At 31.0% G+C, this 19,940-nt stretch overlaps 2 protein-coding genes, 1 non-coding gene and 1 pseudogene across 7 annotated transcripts; 2 read left to right on the forward strand and 2 right to left on the reverse strand.

Moving 5' to 3' along the window:
* Nucleotides 1-2,466: 2,466 nt before the first annotated feature.
* LOC125857314 (U6 spliceosomal RNA) lies at nt 2,467-2,566 on the reverse strand. Its single transcript, XR_007445638.1, has one exon. It is a non-coding gene; the product is annotated as a U6 spliceosomal RNA (small nuclear RNA).
* A 33-nt stretch (nt 2,567-2,599) lies between these two features.
* On the forward strand, nt 2,600-4,355 carry LOC125856997 (zeatin O-glucosyltransferase-like). Its single transcript, XM_049536657.1, has one exon. The coding sequence runs from the start codon at nt 2,694-2,696 to the stop codon at nt 4,122-4,124; it is 1,431 nt and encodes a 476-aa protein (XP_049392614.1). The 5' UTR covers nt 2,600-2,693; the 3' UTR covers nt 4,125-4,355.
* Nucleotides 4,356-4,812: 457 nt separating this feature from the next.
* Nucleotides 4,813-10,933, reverse strand: LOC125855620 (glycine-rich RNA-binding protein 4, mitochondrial). 4 transcript variants are annotated; one of them, XM_049535364.1, is made up of 5 exons: nt 10,772-10,933; nt 9,117-9,185; nt 8,932-9,038; nt 8,632-8,710; nt 4,813-5,214 (listed from the first exon to the last, which is right to left on the reverse strand). In XM_049535364.1, the coding sequence occupies exons 1-4, from the start codon at nt 10,863-10,865 to the stop codon at nt 8,663-8,665; spliced, it is 318 nt and encodes a 105-aa protein (XP_049391321.1). In that variant the 5' UTR covers nt 10,866-10,933; the 3' UTR covers nt 4,813-5,214; nt 8,632-8,662. The 4 variants fall into 4 exon arrangements, with proteins under 4 accessions (XP_049391321.1, XP_049391322.1, XP_049391318.1 ...); XM_049535365.1 differs by lacking the exon at nt 4,813-5,214 and adding an exon at nt 7,197-8,317; XM_049535361.1 differs by lacking the exon at nt 4,813-5,214 and adding an exon at nt 7,197-8,457.
* Nucleotides 5,546-7,137, forward strand: LOC125855619 (zeatin O-glucosyltransferase-like; annotated as a pseudogene). The gene has a single exon (XR_007445508.1). The product of XR_007445508.1 is annotated as a zeatin O-glucosyltransferase-like (transcript).
* Nucleotides 10,934-19,940: the final 9,007 nt, after the last annotated feature.

Raw genomic sequence — 19,940 nt, forward strand, 5'->3', positions numbered from 1 at the left:
GTTTCAAACTTGAAATAATATATTAAAAGATAAAAACTATGAAAAAGTATAAGAAATATTTAAAAATTATATCAAAGTAAATATTTTTATGTATAAAATAAAATTTTAAAATTATATATTTAATGTCGGGTTAGTTTGGTCTCGGGTTGGTTTTTTTTAGTTAAAACCAAACCAACCCAAATATAGTCGGGTTTTTTTTTCAAAACCAAACCATTAGTCGAGTCTTTTTCGAGTTGACTCAATTTGCGGTTTGATTCGATTTTGTAGATATAACGGTAACAGTTACCTTCTAAATAAGTATAGAAGAACCGTAGATCGTTCATAAAATTTAAATGTAAAATTAAAAATCTAAAACAAGTTTACAAGGTCAATTTCTAATAGGTAATATAATAATAAATGCCTCCGTATATTTAAATACTTCCTTAATTATGGTCCCATTTATTAGTGAAACATATGGTAGGATGTACATAATTCCCTCTTCTCCATCCCACCCCCACCCCAAACACCTCCTTGTATTTTCATAAACGTGAGCTTGCTCATATTGTGTATCTCGAATTATATAAAGGGATATATTCAAGTAAGTTGTCAGTCAGATAATGAAAATTTATTATTTTAATTAGTTGATGATTAGCGTAAAATTTGTTATTTTGTGATAATCTTCATAATACAATTAACAATTGATGCTTGTTACATGAATCGTGGGAGCCACCCATGCATTTATGGAATTCCGTGCAAAATTTTCTCTCGTGATATAAGTTAATATCCCCTTGATCAATTACACTATTAAAATCATTTGACCATATTTTCCAATTGAAATGGAATAGTAGTTTTGTACGTACTTCTTGAATTTATTTAAATTAGCTAGCGACTCGTGAATATTATAGGGTTAGGTGAACCAATAACTTGAAGGTGAGGATTGTGGTAAATTAACAGTCGACATAAAACATGTCATATATTATATAAATAAATATCATGGCTAATTATATTTTATAAATAAAAAAAAAAAACAATTGTAGGTAAAGATATATATCAGATTAATCAGCAATATTATCATCTAGCTATTGTCGACCATAGTGTTACTATAAGAACTATTGGTCCTTACCCTACATAATAATAATTATTTTTAATTTTTTATTTGTTTTCTAATTGCAATTTGCAAAAATAAAAATAAATTGTCAATCATGTGGGAAAAAACAAATTGAAATTTTAGTTGCATTAATTGGAAACCAAATGAGATCATGTCTATTGATTTTGCACCACTAATGTAAGATAAGAATATGTTGGTGAAACAAAGAGAACATGTTCAACCCTTCTTAAAGATAGATTCAAAATTTAAAATTGAAACAGTTTTCTATAATAACATTAAGTTTATATTATAATAATAAATAAGTTTACAATAAAATATTTATAATTATTATTTAAAAAATTGAAATATACAAATTAACATATAAAAGCTATTAAATTTACGTAAATTCATAACAATCATTATAGATCCGCATGAATTGTTGCAAATAGGTTGAGAAGCTTGTTTTGAGCTTAGACTCTGTCAATGGCTCAATCAGAAATTTATTTTTAAAAAATTAAAAAAATATACTAAAGTACACGTTACATGTAAATATAAATGCTAAATTTATCGAAATTCAGACTTCAAATCAAAACCTCTAATTAATATATTATACACAATATCAAACTAACATTTAAAATCCAGTTCATATCAAATATTAATATCACAAATAGATAAGATTGAAGCATGTGACAAACTAATTAATAACGTGTCCTACATTAAAATCTTTGCATCATAATACTAGACTTTTTTGTGTGAATTTGCTAAAATTTTATTCATCAATTACAGCTGTCAAATCACATGGTATAATTTAGTGTAATAGTTCATTGCATAAAACTAACAAATTTATTTTATCCCTGTTCCAATATCGCCTGGCTATGGATTAAAAGAAAATTATTTGCATCCGATATTTATGTCAAATTAATAAGTACTTATAATATATGTCTTGTTCGTAAATCTTTGTCTAATTAACTAAATTGATGGATCCATCCTTCTTTTATTAGAAATTTCGGTTCATGTCTTAGGAATGGAAATTTGTAGTAGGAAACTCTTCCATCTAAAATGAATCTTACATGACATAATTCTGAATTAGTCAGTGAGTTTTGAATACATGTGATTAAACTTTAAAAAAAAAATGAAAATTAGTGAAATATCAATTTAGACTCGGCATGAGATCAAAGAAAGAAACTATTATAAAACTTGTAGTCCTACCACGATATATCCAAGTGGCTACAAAAGCATGTCATCAAGGGTTAAACAAAACTTTTTAAAGTTATATTGTCACCACATATAAAACAGCATCATTTGTTTTAATTGACAAGTAAAGAAATAGTCCCACATAAAATAGAACAATCAGATACCTCTCAACAACAACTAGTCTCCCAAATACACAACAAAAAGAGATGAGTTGGGACCATTTCTCAATTAGTGTGTTATCTTTGCACTAGGGTCATCTAATTTTCTCTGTATCGTTCCAATTATATCAGATGTCCCCTGACGGATGGGTGAGTTGGGACAAGTGGCTAGCCAAAACATTGAACCTAAATAAAAAAAACTTCCTATATATATAAATGTAAAGCTCACACTATAGTTTTGAAATAAAACATTTCATATAGTATAGTTCTCTATAATGGCCTCCAATATTCTCCATTTCCATAGCCAAGAAAATCAAGAAATCATAGTAGTTGTTGTCCCTTTTCCAGCACAAGGCCATCTAAATCAACTTCTACAACTATGTAAACTCATTGCATCACACAACATACAAGTCCATTATGTTACAACCATGACGCACACTAATCAAGCTAAATCAAGAGTTCATGATCCATATTCATTCATCAACAACAACAACATCCATTTTCATGAACTCTCAACACCATTCTTCAACTCCCCTCCTCCCAACCCGAATTCCACGATCAAATTCCCAAGCCATCTCCAACCCTCGTTTGAGTCATCTTCTCATCTACGTATGCCTTTGTCCAAACTCCTAACCGTCCTCTCGTCTAAAGCAAAGAGGATTGTCATCATACATGACTCATTAATGGGATATGTAGTTCAAGATTTTGTCTACTTGCCTAATGCTGAGGCTTATGCTTTCCATAGTGTGTCAGCATTCACATTGTTCTTGTTCATATGGGAGAATATGGGAAGGCCTTTTGATATTGATGCAAATTTTCTAAAAGATGTTCCATCACTTGAAGATTGTTTTAGTCCTGAATTTGAGAAATTCATTAAATTACAACATGATTATATGAAGTTCAATTCAGGGAGGATTTACAACACATGTAGAGTTATAGAAGGTCCTTTTCTTGATTTGTTGTCAAAGGAACAAATAAGTAATAACAAGAAGCAATGGGCCCTTGGACCATTCAATCCTGTTTTAGTACAACAATATGGGACCAAAAGTTGTCACAAGCAACATGAATGTCTAATTTGGCTCGATGAACACGAGCCAAACTCGGTTGTATTCGTGTCATTTGGGACCACGACTTCATTTTCTGACGAACAAATCAAGGAGATTGCAATTGGATTGGAGAGGAGTGAGGTGAAGTTCGTTTGGGTGCTGAGAGACGCGGATAAAGGGAATGTTTTTGCGAAGGATCGTCAATCAAGAAGGATTGAATTGCCAAAAGGGTTCGAGGAGAGAGTTAAAGATAAGGGGATTGTGTTGAGAGATTGGGCGCCTCAGTTGGAGATCTTGGCACATTCTTCTGTTGGTGGTTTCATGAGTCATTGTGGATGGAATTCGTGCATGGAGAGCATTTCCATGGGGGTGCCTATAGCCGCGTGGCCAATGCATTCGGATCAACCCCGAAACACCGTATTGGTCACGAAGATTTTGAAAGTTGGCTTAGTCGTTAAGGAGTGGACACGTAGGCACGAGGTGGTGACACATGGCATGGTGCAAGCAGCAGTTGAAAAATTAATGGCGTCTAAAGAAGGAGAAGAAATGAGGAATAGAGCAATGGATTTGAGTGGAGCTCTTAAGAATTCAGTAGCAGAAAGTGGCATTAAGAATATGGAATTGGATTCATTCATTTCTCACATAACAAGGCAAATTTGATCAACCCTAGATCAATCAGCTATGTTGGTTGGATTCTTCAAAAATGTCGACTGAAAACATGTCAGATCTTCTAAAATTAGTGCATAAATATCTGACATAGGTGTGACAACATTTTTGCAAAGTTCGAGCAACATAGGATCAATGTATGTACCATCTCCATTCAATGGTTGTCATTGTGCCACAAGGGCCTTAATTTATATATATTTAGTAGTGCATGTTTTAAATAACTAATCTCAATTGTTATAGGCGCTTACGTGTAGTTGATATCTTTTAGATGATCTGATTGTGTAATTTTGTATTGTCATTTATATAACGTAAACTCGTCTAAAATCAACGGTCAAGATCTTTCCATGTGTCATCGTCAGAGAAGTGACATTATGGTCCCATAAGTTGGATAAGAAGTTTCACAGGTTTTGGATAATTATTTTATATCAATGATTGATTATGCAAATGGATTCATATAAATTAAGTAGTTTATGAGAGCAACTGGGTTGAACTAATTAAATAGATTCATGGACTGTATATTTTTATGATCAAATTCATGTTTTTACCTATTCAAGAAAAGGACATCCTCAACATGATTTCCAACTTGTCCTATGTACATTGTCTCCACTTACAGGCTACAACATCCCATTCTACTAAGTCAGCAAAGAATCGAATTCAAAATTTTGAGTTAATGAGTTCTGAATTTTAGTAAAGACAGTTTATTAGGTTCTAAATAAAGTACATATATATATAAAGTGAATTTCTTCACACAAATACGATATTTAAGAAAGAAAGAAAACAATGAATAAATGAACGAACTAATCAGTAGCAATTTGAAACAAGATCATGAAGTAGTTGTAGTGATTGTTCAAACTTCAAGCTTAAGGTCACTTAAGGCGTTGGCTCGAGCCCTGTCCAAACTCCAAAGGACTTATAATTGTCAAGCTAGGGCTCAAGCCAACGTCTTAAATCCTTTTAACATTACCAAGATCCACTTTTATGACCTCCCAAGTAGTCCTGATTTTACCTCAGGCAAAATCCCAGTGATCTGGAATGCTTGCATGCTTCTTCGCGAGTCCATTGCAAACAACTGAGGAATGTGAATCTACAAACAAAATCTTTTATCATAAAATAGTACCATGTTGTAGGTTATAAAGAAACAACAAAATATAACAAATGCAGACAATTGAGGAATGTGAACAACAGCATTTTATGAGAAAAGGCCTAGGTACATAATTAAGATTCAATAATTCATGCATGACTCCAAAACTCTGATACAATACTTCTGACCACACACTTCTCTTTCATCACCATGAACTTTGTCGTCCTTATGCCTTTTAAAAAGTTGAAAGGTAAATAACCAGATTCAATAATCCAAACGTGTTTAATGAAGCCTACCCTCCTCTCACCTTCACACATTTTCAAAGGTTTAAACTTGCTATTCTATCCCCTTCCTACATATATACATACACACTCGCACGCTCACACATGATTCAAGTAACTCAAAAGCAGTAGTGAGTTGGATTGAATCTTCTATAACTTGGGCAAAGGTAATGACTTTCTTATGGATCGTGAAGTAGTTATAGTCATGGTTCCATTTCCAATTCAAGGCCATCTCAATCAACTTCTTCAACTAGCCTGTTTACTCTCCTCATCATATGATTTTCCTGTCTATTATGTTGGCTTAGCCACACATAACCAACAAGCTCGGGTTCGAGCCAACGCCTTAAATCCTTCAGACATAGCCAAAATCCACTTCCATGACATTCCAACTCCTGAATTTGCCTCACCTCCCCCTGACTTTAATGCCTTAAGCAAATTCCCATTACATCATCAGCCATTATGGGATGTAACTTTGCTTCTTCGCGAGCCCATTGCTTCCTTTTTACGTGATATCTCCTCAAAATCAAGACGACTCATTGTTGTTCATGACTTTTTTATGTCATATAGTGTTCAGGATGTTTCTTCCTTGCTCAATGCTGAATCCTATATATTTAATTGCATTTCAGCTTTCACTTTGTACTGTTCTTCATGCTTATTTAGTGGAATGTCTGTCCAACTTGGAGAAGAATTGCTCAAAAAGCTACCGTCCCTTGAAGGAGCGATGCCTGATGAAGTCAAGAACGTTATAGCTCTTCAGAGTCCATATATGGCATTTAGAACAGGTGATATCCATAATACAAGTAAAGTAATTGAAGGCGAGTTTCTTGATTTGCTGGCACAAGTAGAAAGTAAACAACAATGGGCAATTGGACCATTTCTGCCTATTAAACTCAATCATATCTCGAATAGGAACAATATATGTTTGGAATGGCTGAACAAACAACTTCCGAGATCAGTTCTTTATATATCATTTGGAACATCAACTACATTTTCCGATAGAGAAGTCATGGAGCTCGCGATGGGATTAGAACAAAGCAAACAGAAGTTCATATGAGTGTTGAGAGAAGCCGATAGAGTAGATATATTTACCGGGGAATCTAGAAAAAGTGTGTTTCCTGAAGGATTTGAGGAAAGAGTAAAAGGGGTCGGGTTACTGGTGAGAGAATGGGCGCCACAACACAAAATCTTGGCTCATTCGTCCACAGGCGGGTTCATGAGTCATTGCGGATGGAATTCTTGCATAGAGAGCATTACTATGGGGTGGCCTATAGCTGCTTGGCCTATGCACTCTGATCAACCGAGAAATAGTTTCTTGGTGACGGAAAATATTGAAAATAGGTCTATTTGTGAGGGAGTGGGAGAAACGTGAGGAGCTAGTAAGTGCATCCACTATTGAGAATGTAGTGAGGAAGTTGATGGCATCTGAAGAAGGTGATGCAATTAGGAAAAGATCAGAAGAATTGGGAGAAGCTGTAAGGCGTTCCACAGAAAAAGGGGGTGCTTCTCGAATGGAGTTGGATTCTTTTATCGCGCATATCACAAGATAAGAGTAGCTTTTCACCAGAAATGTATTTCTTGGATCTTAAAAAGTTCAGTATCTGAAACTTTTTATGGTTATCACTAATCAGTGAGATTATTGTTTGTATTTCTCTCTTAATGATCTTGTTTACATTTCTCAGTTGTTTGCAAATGCTCAATTGGATGATCTAGATGACCTACATTAGACTGTTTTATGACAAAAGACTTAGTTCATAGACTCCTATGTTCATCGAAAGGTTTATTATGAAACAATTTTGATATTTGTCTTGCATCATTTGGTCTTAAATTCGTCGTAACATTAGCAATCATGTCAAGTATCAATAGATCACAGAGTTATCCGGTAGCTTTGTTGGTGGGAGGTGGCAGTTGCCCCATGGAATTAGTCAAGATGCATGTAAGGTGGGAGCGGATTGTCTTGTTTTATGTCCATACTAGTAGTTGTAGTATTGCTCATTTAGTTTTGTGTCCTCCGATTTATGTTATTATTTGTTATTTCTTATACTTCGACTTTCATATTATTTTGTAGTTACTGCCCTATTACTATTTGTTGTTGTTTTTACTATCTGCTACTTATTGTACTTTGGACTGCTTTGGACTATTTTTCCCTTGAGTTGAGGGTCTATCAAAAACAGTTTCTCTATTTCCCAAGGTAGGGTAAGGTCTGCATGCACTCTACCCTCCTCAGAGTTCTCTTGTGGGATTACACTGGGTATGTTGTTGTTGTTGTACTTTCTTTGATCAGTTAAAAGAATTCCTTATAAAACCAAGTTGTTTAGTATTGTGTTGATTCATTATGAATTGGCTAGTTCTATGTTAGTTCAATCCTACCACAACCTTCTTCTTTTTATCTGATTTGGGACCGGGAATGTGAGTAAGCTCACACAAGCGGTGAGGATTCGCATAGTTAACTTTAACTTATTTGAGACTGTGACCTAGTTGTTGTTGTACTAAAACAAACTTGGGTATAGAAAGTATGTACAAGGTTTTATGACAACCTGTATCATCCATGCTAATAGCATAATGTAAGTGCAAAACTCAATTCCTTGTTCAACTTACTGGAGTTTCCTCCCTCAAAAAGTTCAAAGCTATTGCAATTAAAAATTTCCTAATATTCCTTCTAACAGCTGTAAAAATTGAACAACGAACCTCACTATTACAGGCAACGGGAAATCGCCTATAGGTACAAGGGAAAAAAGAAAATGGACCAATTAAAGTTTGATCCAAACCTGTTAGACGACTAGCTAACTATCACCAGAACGTCATGCCAGCTTGCTGTAATCACTTGCCTGACACGTGATGCAGAGTCAATGAATCATGGTATAAGACCTTTTTGGTTGGTGGATGTTTCTCCCTCGACTAAATTCCCGAATCAAGACAATCTTGAATACAACTTTCATGGCTGAAAATCGCTAGTTCTTGCACACACCTAAGTCAGAAGATGAAACCTTACCTATTGTCGAGTCATTTAAGAATTCTTAGCTGGAGGTTATCAATATTGCAGTGAAGAGGCATAAGAGAGCATATATCAAACTCAAAGATCAACAGTAGTGTGGGAATAAGCAATAAGACATGACAATGAGTGGAGAATCTAGAAACTTACAAGGAAAGATGAGAGTTGAAACCTCTCAACGTCATCCTTTGTGGGCATAACTGATGCGAATATTTCTTCCATCCAATAACTAAGAAACATAAAAAACAAAAACCGTAAGACAACAAGGAAAGACAGTCCAAAGCAGTCCAGAAAAAGAAGTAGCGGATGTACAAGAAACAACAGATAATAACAAAAACAGTAGATAGTAACAAAACAGAAACTACAACAAACAATATGATAGTCCAGGAAACATGAACTGTAAGAAAAATATAAGAATATAGGGAGCATTTATACCACTAATACACTTACTTGACCGTCCATTTCCTTCAAGGCCTTGCTAGCTGCAGTTTCAGAAGTGAACTTCACGAACCCATATCCTTTGGATTTTCCACTTTTATGATCACATATTACTTTCACTGAAAATTAATAAGCTTATAAAACCATCTAAAAGCAAGTCGCAAGAACAAAGAGAAGTACTGTAATCCATACATTACCTTCAATTGTTTCACCATGTTGCTCAAAAGCTTGTTTAAGAATAGGTTCATTTGTATCATAACAAAGCCCTGAAAGAAACAGATTTCGTGTGAACAACAAAATACCCAGTATAGTCCCACATGTGGGGTCTGAGGGGGAGGGGGTGTGCACAGACCTTACCCCTACCTTTGTGTGGTAGAGAGGAGATTTCGCGTTAACAAGTATCCAAATTTATCATCCTTTGCATTGTCCTTCAGTTTTTAGATATGACAACAGGTGTTCATCTGGACTTGAGCTTAAAATGCAATCGCAGTTTTTTCAGGCTTTAGGTTCCCTATGTACTCTAGTACAAACATGTTACCGCTAATTCATCATCAGCTCTTAATTCCAGTGCTGCTTTTGTTCAATTAACAAGATAAAACTGTCATCCAAAGAGCACTCTCCGCCATCCCACACACCCAACCAAAACAACCTCCCCTGGAAGCAAATTATGTCTGTCGTCTAAGTGACCAGAAAAAGAACCTAACTTTAACACAACACCTCGGTTATGGTTCAACAGCAAAGGTAGTACGCTGCTGGATGTGTGGTAGCTGCATGTCACAACTCACAAGTTTGAAACCAAGTTGTGTAACCAAGTTTGATTTTGAAGTGGAGAAAGGCAGAGGAATGAACCCCATTGTCTCCGCATCTCAAAACTGAAACAGAGGATTTCTTGAAACTGCCGGAAATACTCTTTTACCTCTCACAGACTCCCACATTAAAATTTGTAAGAATGAAAAATCATTTATATGGAAAGATCAGATATTTTCAAGAATGAAACTACTACATCAACATCAAGGAAGAAATCAACTAAGCACAGAGAGACACGAGAAGAAATCTTTAGCTTCACGTGCATCAGGGTAGTCAAAAGGACTCATCCAAGCTAAAATACTTAGCAAGAGACAGGAAAATCTCTGCACTGACAACATACATTATCACGGTGCTTCAAACTCCACAAAACAGAGTTAATTATCGATATCAACTTTCATTTTACATCCCACATCTCTGTCCCACAGAAATACTGCTGAACTATAGCTCATCCAACTATTCAAAAGAATCTTCTCTGGAAATGCTATTTTATCCCTAAGGTGTAAATATGACTATCTAAACACGTAACAACACTTCTATCTAAACACATAACTCCTTGTACATAAATTCAGCTCCCCCAGTGCATAAAAGCTACTTAAATCCAGCTAACCAAGCGGGATCCAACTTTACTTAGCAGTCTTAATCTTCCAAGAAACTCTAAAACAGAATCCTAGACAAAAAAATTTAACATTGCTAGAAAGAAACATACCCAAATAGAGCTATGCCAGAGCCCCAACTAGAACTGTTCAATTGCTATGCCAATATGACTAAAAATTTGAACTTTTTTTTTTCATGAAAAGGTAATACATAACATTTAAGCTGAATTTAGGAATACAAAACTAAACATAACCATAGAGTTTCAAAACTATACGCCCATACCATATACCCCTTCATTCTTAACTAGAGCTCTCGGTTTCGACCTGGTATGAACTCCCAGAATTAGTGGGACCCCAATACAGGTACCGAACACCGGACGAGAAACCCCAAAAAACTATATGCTAATCATGATACACAAGTAAAGAAACAGAATCATAGTATCACTACAGACCTCCAATGAACAATTTGCTGCAAGAATGGCGAGAAGTGACAAATCTAGCAAGTGGGGTTTGATAATTTAGGAAGAATTCATTGAAACGTTGCATTGAAAGCCACTACAGAGAAGAAAAAAAATCTTTTTTTTTGCTTGTGTTCTTGAATTGTTGAAGATTTTCTTCAGGTGTTCAAAATAAGTGTGTTCTTCTATTTTTTTGGGATTTTCGGGTCAATGAATTGGGCCTTTAAAATTGGATCTGAAGAGATCCATTATGTCATTTTGTAGGTCCATTAATAAGCCCATGGGAACATTTATAATTGGATAAACTACCTTATTAGGCATACATCACTACTATATATACTAATATTATCTTTACTTTCAAACAATTACATATATTACCACTTTTAATATTTTATACCATATATTAATATATTATTTGAAGATACAATTAGATTATTAGATATCCACATACCTTAAAACTAGGATTGATTAATTATCTGCTTAATTAACTCTTTCACTCCAAATCAACCACTATCTCTTAATTCTCCCCTCCCATATTTATCACTCAATTATGTCTCCTCCTTTATGATTCAGGAATTTCATTCCAACAATAGCTAATCTACTCTCTTCTTCTCAAGATATCATCACCATGGCCGACAAATTCTCCTGAACCCAAATATTATTATGTATTGTTCATTTATAACTAGATCAAATCAAAGTAACTGCTACGGAGAAAACTTTAATTCAGAGTGGGTCTTGATTGTTTGTCTCCGGAAGAAATGGATCTTAGTTTTGATTATGTTATGCCACAACGCAAAAGGATCAAAGGGAGTATTGTAGAGAGTTTTTGTTTGTTGGTGTTCTTCTAAGGCTTTCTTTGGTTACCGTGACATGGATTTGGTAGTACCAATATTACTTTGATATAGCCCTTGAAACATGTGTATCCAATAAGTAGTAATCTTAATTAAGATCTGAGTTGTATTTTTAGTAATGGGGTGTCTGACCATGTATATGTATCCACCATTAAATTTCGGATACATGATTTTTAACAACACGATGATTTAATGATACGACAGATATTCTTCAGTCGTGATTTGTTCCTAAATTCATGTGATTCAACTACATTTCATAGTTAGATACACATAATTAAATGTATATGTTTATTATGTATTCGAGATACATGTTTTTGGATATAACGTATGAAATTTAAATACACATAATTAGATGTATATGCTTTTTCTTTTTGTATATTCCATATTTAGATACACATAATTAGATGTATATGCTTACTATGTATTCGAGATACATGTTTTTGGATATAACATATGCAATTGATACTTGATACATCAAATTAGTACTAGATACATATAAAAGATACATGAAATTAATATTATTTTTTTTATATATATATATAGATACATAAAATTAATACTAGATACCTATAACAAATACATGAAATTAATGCTAGATACTTCTATGATACATATGAATGTACTTGCAGGACACTCATGTATCTAAGTGTTTAGTTTGTTAGATACATCATATATTGATATAGATACATCAAATTAATGAATTTATTATTTTAAGAGTAATAATTTGAAATTAATCAAATTGCATTACCAAGATATACATGTTTTTATCTTATATTAATAATATATATTAATGAATTTACTATTTCAAAGAATAATAAAATGAAATTAATTATCTATATATTTTGAAAGTCCTCAATTACTCCTCTAATTAAGGAAATCAGTTCCAACCAATTAATTTAAATAAATAAATAAATTTTGTATCTCAATTTTAAAATTCGGCAGATACTGTATGTATCTCATGGATTCAGACTCATGTATCCTACGCATAAAATATGGTACATGAAGTAATATTTGAAACTATTGAGAATCTTAATAATTAAGACCTAAACTAGTGGGATTTATGTGGTTTGCCCTTTATAATTTGTGAGTAAAAATATGAGCAACTTCTAAAAATAACTACAATTTGGGCTTAATTAGAGATTTATAGTTAAAGTTTGCTTAATTACGATTCATAGTTACATGTTAGAAGAGTGAGAGAGGCGAGCGGGATTGGAAGGGGTAGGAGAGAAGTGAGTGAGATTGGATAAGAGAGAGGATGAATACATGTTGTATTTGTTGTATTGGATTGTATCACAAATACAATTGTTTTGTATCAATGAATACAACTTATGTATTAAGTCTCTATTAATGTATTTGAGTGGATCTGCAACTAGTTATAGATTTGTATCAATGCTTTAATTGTATTTTGTTCTTGTTATACGCTTGTATTGATCATGTGTTGTATACTACTTTAGAATACGGTTGATACAATATTGTATCAATATAGTATCTCTTTCTCGTTCAAGCATACTGAGAATCTGAGTATAAAATTGAAGAGAAACAAGAGAGGTCTCCATCATCTCTAGCCTACTTTGTATCAATAAAATCTCATTTGAACGCTTAGGTCTTTTGTTGCTGATTGAATTTCAATTCAAGCAAGAGATAGAGAAGGATGCGACGAGAAAGGCAGAAAGGGGAGCCAGGGAAGAGAGAGATGGGTGAGGAGAGAGTCAAGGAGAGATTGTGAGAGAGAAGAAATCTGCTATAAAACTCTAAGTATAGCTATGTAATTTAATTCTTTTAAATTATAGTTGTGTTTATTAAATACATAACACATATTTGTCTGACCGTGTAATTTTTCCAAAAAAAAAAACAAGGATACTTTATTTGGATGTCGTTATTTAACATTTACTATTTTTTTTATTTTTTTTGTACATCTACCCACTTTAATATTCGTTATTCAATATTTATTAATACGACTAATTCAAAATCGCATCACACTGGAAGTTTCAATTTTTTAGCCTTTTCCTAGAAGCTCTAGACTAATTTGTCCTAGTTGAAACTTTCCTTTTGTATTTGTTTCCATTGAAATATTATTCTCCTAACTTTAAAGGCATTTATTAGATAATATATGGATATTTTGAACAATACGTGAAGAAATACAATACTTCAATTGTTCCATGATTGAAATTTGGCTATTCTTGACTTAAAGAATTGAATGTTACCAAAATACCTAATTCTATTTGCTTCATCATGACTTTGCTTTTATAGAATACTATTCAAGGTGATAATTAATGTGTTTTATGCAATTTATGCAATTAATTAGGAGGCGGTCATTGAAATTGACTCATCAGAAGCATTTTCGATGAAAATAACTTATTTTCGATGATGTTTTGAAGGAAACATTTTAAAATTTGTTCTTATTTACCAGTGAAAACTTTAAAGAAGGAGGCTTATCCCTTAATGAGCCTATCGTTGTTTTATCGCCTAGAGATTAATAGTATGATGGTGGATATGATTCTTTTATTTCTATTTAGAGGTTTCGAGATAAAGTTAGAGAAATGAAAAAATTCTGATAGAAAATACATTTTCTTTTAATAAATTTTACGTAATATAAATTTAAATTAATCAAAATTTAAAAATAAATATTGAATATCGGATTGAAATTTTTTTTGTGTGTGTTTTTTAAGAGCAATGGGTGAGTAGTTTCATCACATGTAAATATGCCAAGCCATCATGTGACTTTTTGTCACCCAATGGTCCAACTTCAAGAAATAGACTTTGTCACTGTCATAAGATTAAAGTTACCAAAAAAGAAATATATTTTTTTTATTTAAAAAGGGGGTGGAGGTGGGGAAGGAGTGCGGGGGTGGGGGGGGGGGGGGGGGGAGGACACACACTAAATAGGCAATTTGTTTGAAGGATTTGAGCTTTAAGAATGAAGCCGTTTTTGATAGATAGTAATATTTTACCTTTTAAAGTGAGACTTTTTAATAAATCTTTGAGCCAAGTGTGTTTTCATAAGTGATCAAGTTTAGAAAAAAAAAAATGGGTGTACACGCCAATGTGTTTCTTTTTTAGGGATAGAGAGATCATTTCTAAAAAATCTCGACTCAAGAAAAAATATTTTATGAAAATAAAATATAACATTTCGTAAAATATTTCATGAATTTGCGTATAAATTACACCAATCCTAATAATGCATAATACTTGGATTTCTTAAAAACTTTGTTATATATATATATTAGATCTTTTAAAAGATATGTATCTTAAAGAAATTTGCTATGAGTGAGATAATAATTTTAAAGCGTTCAAACAACATAATTAATAATTATTATTTTTTGGTTTTTTTCTTATTGAACTCTGCATAAACATTACAGAAGTGAACACTATATTAGTTACACATAGATTTCATACTAATTATGTCAAGATTTAATATAGAAAATTGTATAGCAAGTATAATGCTGTAATATTTTTATTTTAAAAAAAACATCATTATCCCCTCAAACCAAATATTATTATCCTGTTCATTTTTAATTAAAGATTTCGAACTCCAACTTTTGGAAATGAAAAACAGTTCTATTGGAAGAAACTGTCTTTCAAAATGATTCCTACAATACACAAATTTAAATTTGATCAGACTCTTAATAAATATCGAATATGAAAAAAAAATTAAAAATCGAAGTGTATACTCCAACGGCTCTTTCTATAGATTGCTTCTTACTGAGGTTTGCTGACAAAATCTGACAACTTTTTTAGTTTTTTTTAATTCGTTCTGAAAGCACTTATATAAAAAGAAATAAAAAAATTATTGTTGATTTATAATTTTAGCAGTTATAAATTAATTGAAAACATTTATTGCATTATGCATCCATTAGTTAATTATTTTTCTTTATTTTAATCCGGGGTAGGGGAAGGTGATTACCACGTGGGAAATCGAATTCTTATCAATAAGGTCGGGGTAGCCAATCAACTAAGCTACTAAGATTCCCTATTAGTTTTACATTAACATTATCATCTTGTAAGTTTTTTTTTTAGTTTTTTTTTTTAATTTAATGTTAGGTATTCATATGTGAGCTCGATTAATTTGAATTTGTATATTGCTCTACAGAGCTCATATTTAGAGACGATGCTTTCAATATAACGAAGAATTCCAGCTATTCAATCACAATCTACGTCGATCTTCTAGTATTTTTACACTATAAAAATTAATTTTCTTCAAACAAAATCTCAAACTCAAATTTTCTAATTATATTTATAAAATAATGAAATTTTATTCATCCTACTATGCTATTTATACTCATCAATGAACCATTCATAAATTAAAATACGGACTAATTAAATAAATTGATAGTTGATTTATTTTTTGCCTAAAATTAGATAGAGGCAACGGCTTATGCTATAAAAAAAATTCAACATCAATGTCCCAATTGCCTATTTCTACCGTCTCAAAATATTTGTTATGTTTTGCTTTTTGATAATTAAATTTTTAATATTTTAATATATATATATATATATATTTTATCATACTAGTATGGGAGGAATCTTTTATTTATAATATTTTTTACAATTTTTAAATTTTAAATTTTAAATTTTATAATAAAAAATTAATTTTATTTAAATAGTAATTCAATTAATGCTCAAAAAAAATGTGATAAATTTCGAGGACGAAGGAAATACTATCTCCGTTCACTTTCAATTGTCATGTTTTTCTTTTTTATAGTCAAATAATAAGCACTTTGACTAACATTTTAGGATATATTTTTTCATCATATTGATATGCAAAGTTATAATTTATAGTACTTTTCGTATAGTTTTTGAATCACTAAATTTTTATTTAAAATAGGAAACTAATGTAATCTAATTTCTCTTTAAAAATTAGTCAAATTAATTTTGACAGAGTAGTATTTTACTTTTATTTTAGTGGGAGGTGTAATTGGAGTAAAAACTCAAGTTTGACTAATTTAATTCTATCTCTCCATTTAATTCTATTGACTTAATTTTTTTTCATCATCACTCTATTTTATTTTGTTTCCCCTTTTATAATAACAAGTTTGACAAACTTGATTTCTATCTCTTCATTTAATTCCAGTTGACTTTGATTTACCTAGTGAGCTACATATTTATTGTGGAGGCAAAGCTATGACGTTTTTTTGTTTTATTTTGACTTTTTCTAATTTCATACTTAAATTCAATATTCATATTTTACATTTATATATTATATATATAATGCTTGCGGATTATAATAAAAAAATCTTACTGCAATTTTCTATTTACATATTTCTCAATAGTTTTTGGTATACCTGGAAAAAAGTCTGATACACTTTTTTTACGAATAAAAAGAGATATATAGGATAAATGAATTTGTATATTTCAATTAATTTCAATTCATATGGTATAAAGCTCGTTAAAAAAAAAGTGTCTTACCTCTTTAAGTTTTGTTTCTTCAAAGTCTTCTATTTCCATTTTTCTAAACATTGAAAATAAAACTATGTTCTTCATTAAATGGTTTTCATGGTTGTGACATATTAAAGGCTATTATATTAGATCTAAGTATTGGGTCTTATTAATGTAGTTAGTTCAATTTTCGTTGATTCTTCAATATCAGTTGATTCGGACCTTCATTTAGTTTCACCCATTAAAAAAATTCATATTCAAAATACTTGCAAATTTATTTAATACTCATATACTGAGAAAAAAATATTAAATAATTATTTTTATTTGATTAAGTTGACGGGGTTATCAAGGGATAGAGTAAGAATTTGTGTTTTATCAATCTAATAAATATATGATTAAATATATAACGTATATCATTACGTCTAATTAATATATATTTTCACTCTAATTTATGAATTTAACTATGATAAATTAGCGTAGATAAGTGTAATTATTGGGCTGATGAGCAAGTTACACAACTAAGATGTGACTTTGTGGTTATTGAAATGAGTCAAAACTTCATATATTCCAACGCCCAATAATTTCTTCATATATTATCTACATTTTGACGAATGAAAAGTTATTCAAACAAGCACTATTGAGAAAGTAATGGACATTTGATAAAAAATAATTAAAATGTCAAATGACTGCAAAATTTATCTGAATATATTTTTATAAAAAAAACGATAAATTTTACCTAAATTCTGATTAATCAAAACTTTAATACAAATATAATGAAATGTTTTCTAAAAAAGGATGCCTAAGATGGCTTCATGTGACTATGGAGCTTTTGTCAGTTTTTATTTTTTGATCAGAGATTAAAGTACAGAAGAAGAAAACCAAAAAAAAATAAAAATACTAAATAAGAGAGAAAAAATGATTGATTGGTTGGGACTTGTGAATTGAGATTTTATTTAGAATTATAGATAAGTTGTAAAATAATTGTGATGCGAGTATCTATCTACATTGATAATGTTGCCAAAATATAATTAATTTATAGTACTTGGTATATTCCCTATTTTTGAAGGTGTTAGTTTTTCAACTTGTTCATATTCAGCCTTTCTGACTGACTGTTAAAGTGGGAAAAAAATTGTGTATATAATTTATATTCGAGATAATTTCACAAATAAAATTTTAAAAAAGCATTCATGTGAAGACCGTTTTTAATAAATTCTTCTTCGGTCTAACTTTTGCTATAATTAACCTATCACGCCTCTTTATTAATGCATTCTTGCACCTTCTTTTTACATGTCTGAACTGTTTGGTTTCCTCGTTTTGTCTTCTAAGGGGTCATTTCCACCTAGCACATATAATTTCATTCTTTATTATATCTTTCTTAGTATTGTTACACATTCCTCTTAACATCATCATCTCCATCACATTCATCTTCTGAACGTGGATATATAATTATGTATAATAACATTAACTAATATATATACACGTACATATATATTAGTTAATTTTGAATGTCATACATACAAATAATATTGGAGAATTTTTTCTATTTCTCTTCTAATAATGGATATTTTAAAACTCTATATTACTTTTAGGTGTAAAATAATTATAATAAAATAAATAAATTTATACGTCTCATGGGAACCAGTATCTTAGGTGGAGTTTCAGTCTGTCAAGCCACACGTGATTGTCATGTGCGAAGATACTTATAAATAAACTCTTTTTCAATATTTTTTTACAAAAAATAATAATTCAGTTGATTCTTTTATCCAAAAAGAGAGAATTTTGTGTGTATGATCTATCACTATCCCAAATACCTTTTTTACATTTTTTATTGTATTTTAAAAAATCTAAGAAAATCACCTAACAAGTTGAAAAAAAAATGACTTCCTTTTTTCTTTAAGAAATGAAAGTGTCTTTAACAAGAAACACTCATTAGTTACTCACAACTCATTTAAATATGACTTGGATAAAGTTGAAAAATACTCTCTTTGTTTTATATTACATGACTTATGTAGACCTAACACGCCTTTAAGTAATTTTTAATTAAAGTTGTATTTTACTAAATTAATTTGAATTATGTTTGGAAATTCTAAATTTGGCTACTTTTAAATTATTATTATTTTATGTAGTTATTTGATACTAAAAATAATAATAGGTTCACAAGGTTTAAAAAAAATCTCAATTTATTAAAATGAATAAGTAAAATAAATCTATTTTTGATATAGGGGTTGAATAAAATAAAATGAAGAAAGTTAGTAATTAAGGTAACCGAACAAATAAAGAAGTAAGAGAAAGGAAAACTACATAAATACACCACATAAGATATAATAATTTCTAAAATTTTCTCTTATTTAAAAAAATTACAAAAAATTTCTCTCGGATACATCTCCATCATATCTCAGATACATTTATTCTCTCTCGGATACATCCCTAGTAATGTATCATTTGCAATGTATCAGACAACCAAAGAATGTATTTGACAGCAATGAAAATTTCAGAATTTTTGTAATTGAGGAAACTTCCGAGATACTCCCTCTATTTTCATATTAACTGAATTTGTTAGACAACACGTATTAAGAAAAACTTTAAAGGACATAATTTAAATCATAATTTCCACTATTTGCCCTTTGTAAAATATAAATATAATTTTGTAAGTAGTGTAATTTATCTCCTAAAAATATATAAAACTTCAATAAATATAAGGGAAAATATGGAAAAAATCTCAATCATCCATCTTAAACTTTGAAACAATTCAATTATTTTGAATAATAATAAAAACATAAAAACTCACTTAATATGAAATAGAGAGCGTAAGATAATTAATCCCTAATAGATGAGATTTCTTTACTTCATAAAAAAAAAGAGGTTAAATATTATGTGGGAAAATGTGACAATTGACAAATACACAAAAAGCCTCCAAAGTTGGCTTTTCAAGACCT

This window comes from Solanum stenotomum, chromosome 2 (genome assembly GCF_019186545.1).
Source record: "Solanum stenotomum isolate F172 chromosome 2, ASM1918654v1, whole genome shotgun sequence".
Lineage (NCBI taxonomy): Eukaryota > Viridiplantae > Streptophyta > Magnoliopsida > Solanales > Solanaceae > Solanum > Solanum stenotomum.

Bases quoted from the DNA above. Each gene is read 5' to 3' on its own strand.
- LOC125855620 (XM_049535364.1), bottom strand. From the start codon at position 10,865: ATGCAACGTTTCAATGAATTCTTCCTAAATTATCAAACCCCACTTGCT. The intron at 9,186-10,771 runs GTCTGTAGTGAT...TGTTTCTTTCAG, and splicing joins CAGCAAATTGTTCATTGGAG to GGCTTTGTTATGATACAAAT. The intron at 9,039-9,116 runs GTAATGTATGGA...ATTAATTTTCAG, and splicing joins ACATGGTGAAACAATTGAAG to TGAAAGTAATATGTGATCAT.
- LOC125856997 (XM_049536657.1), top strand. From the start codon at position 2,694: ATGGCCTCCAATATTCTCCATTTCCATAGCCAAGAAAATCAAGAAATC.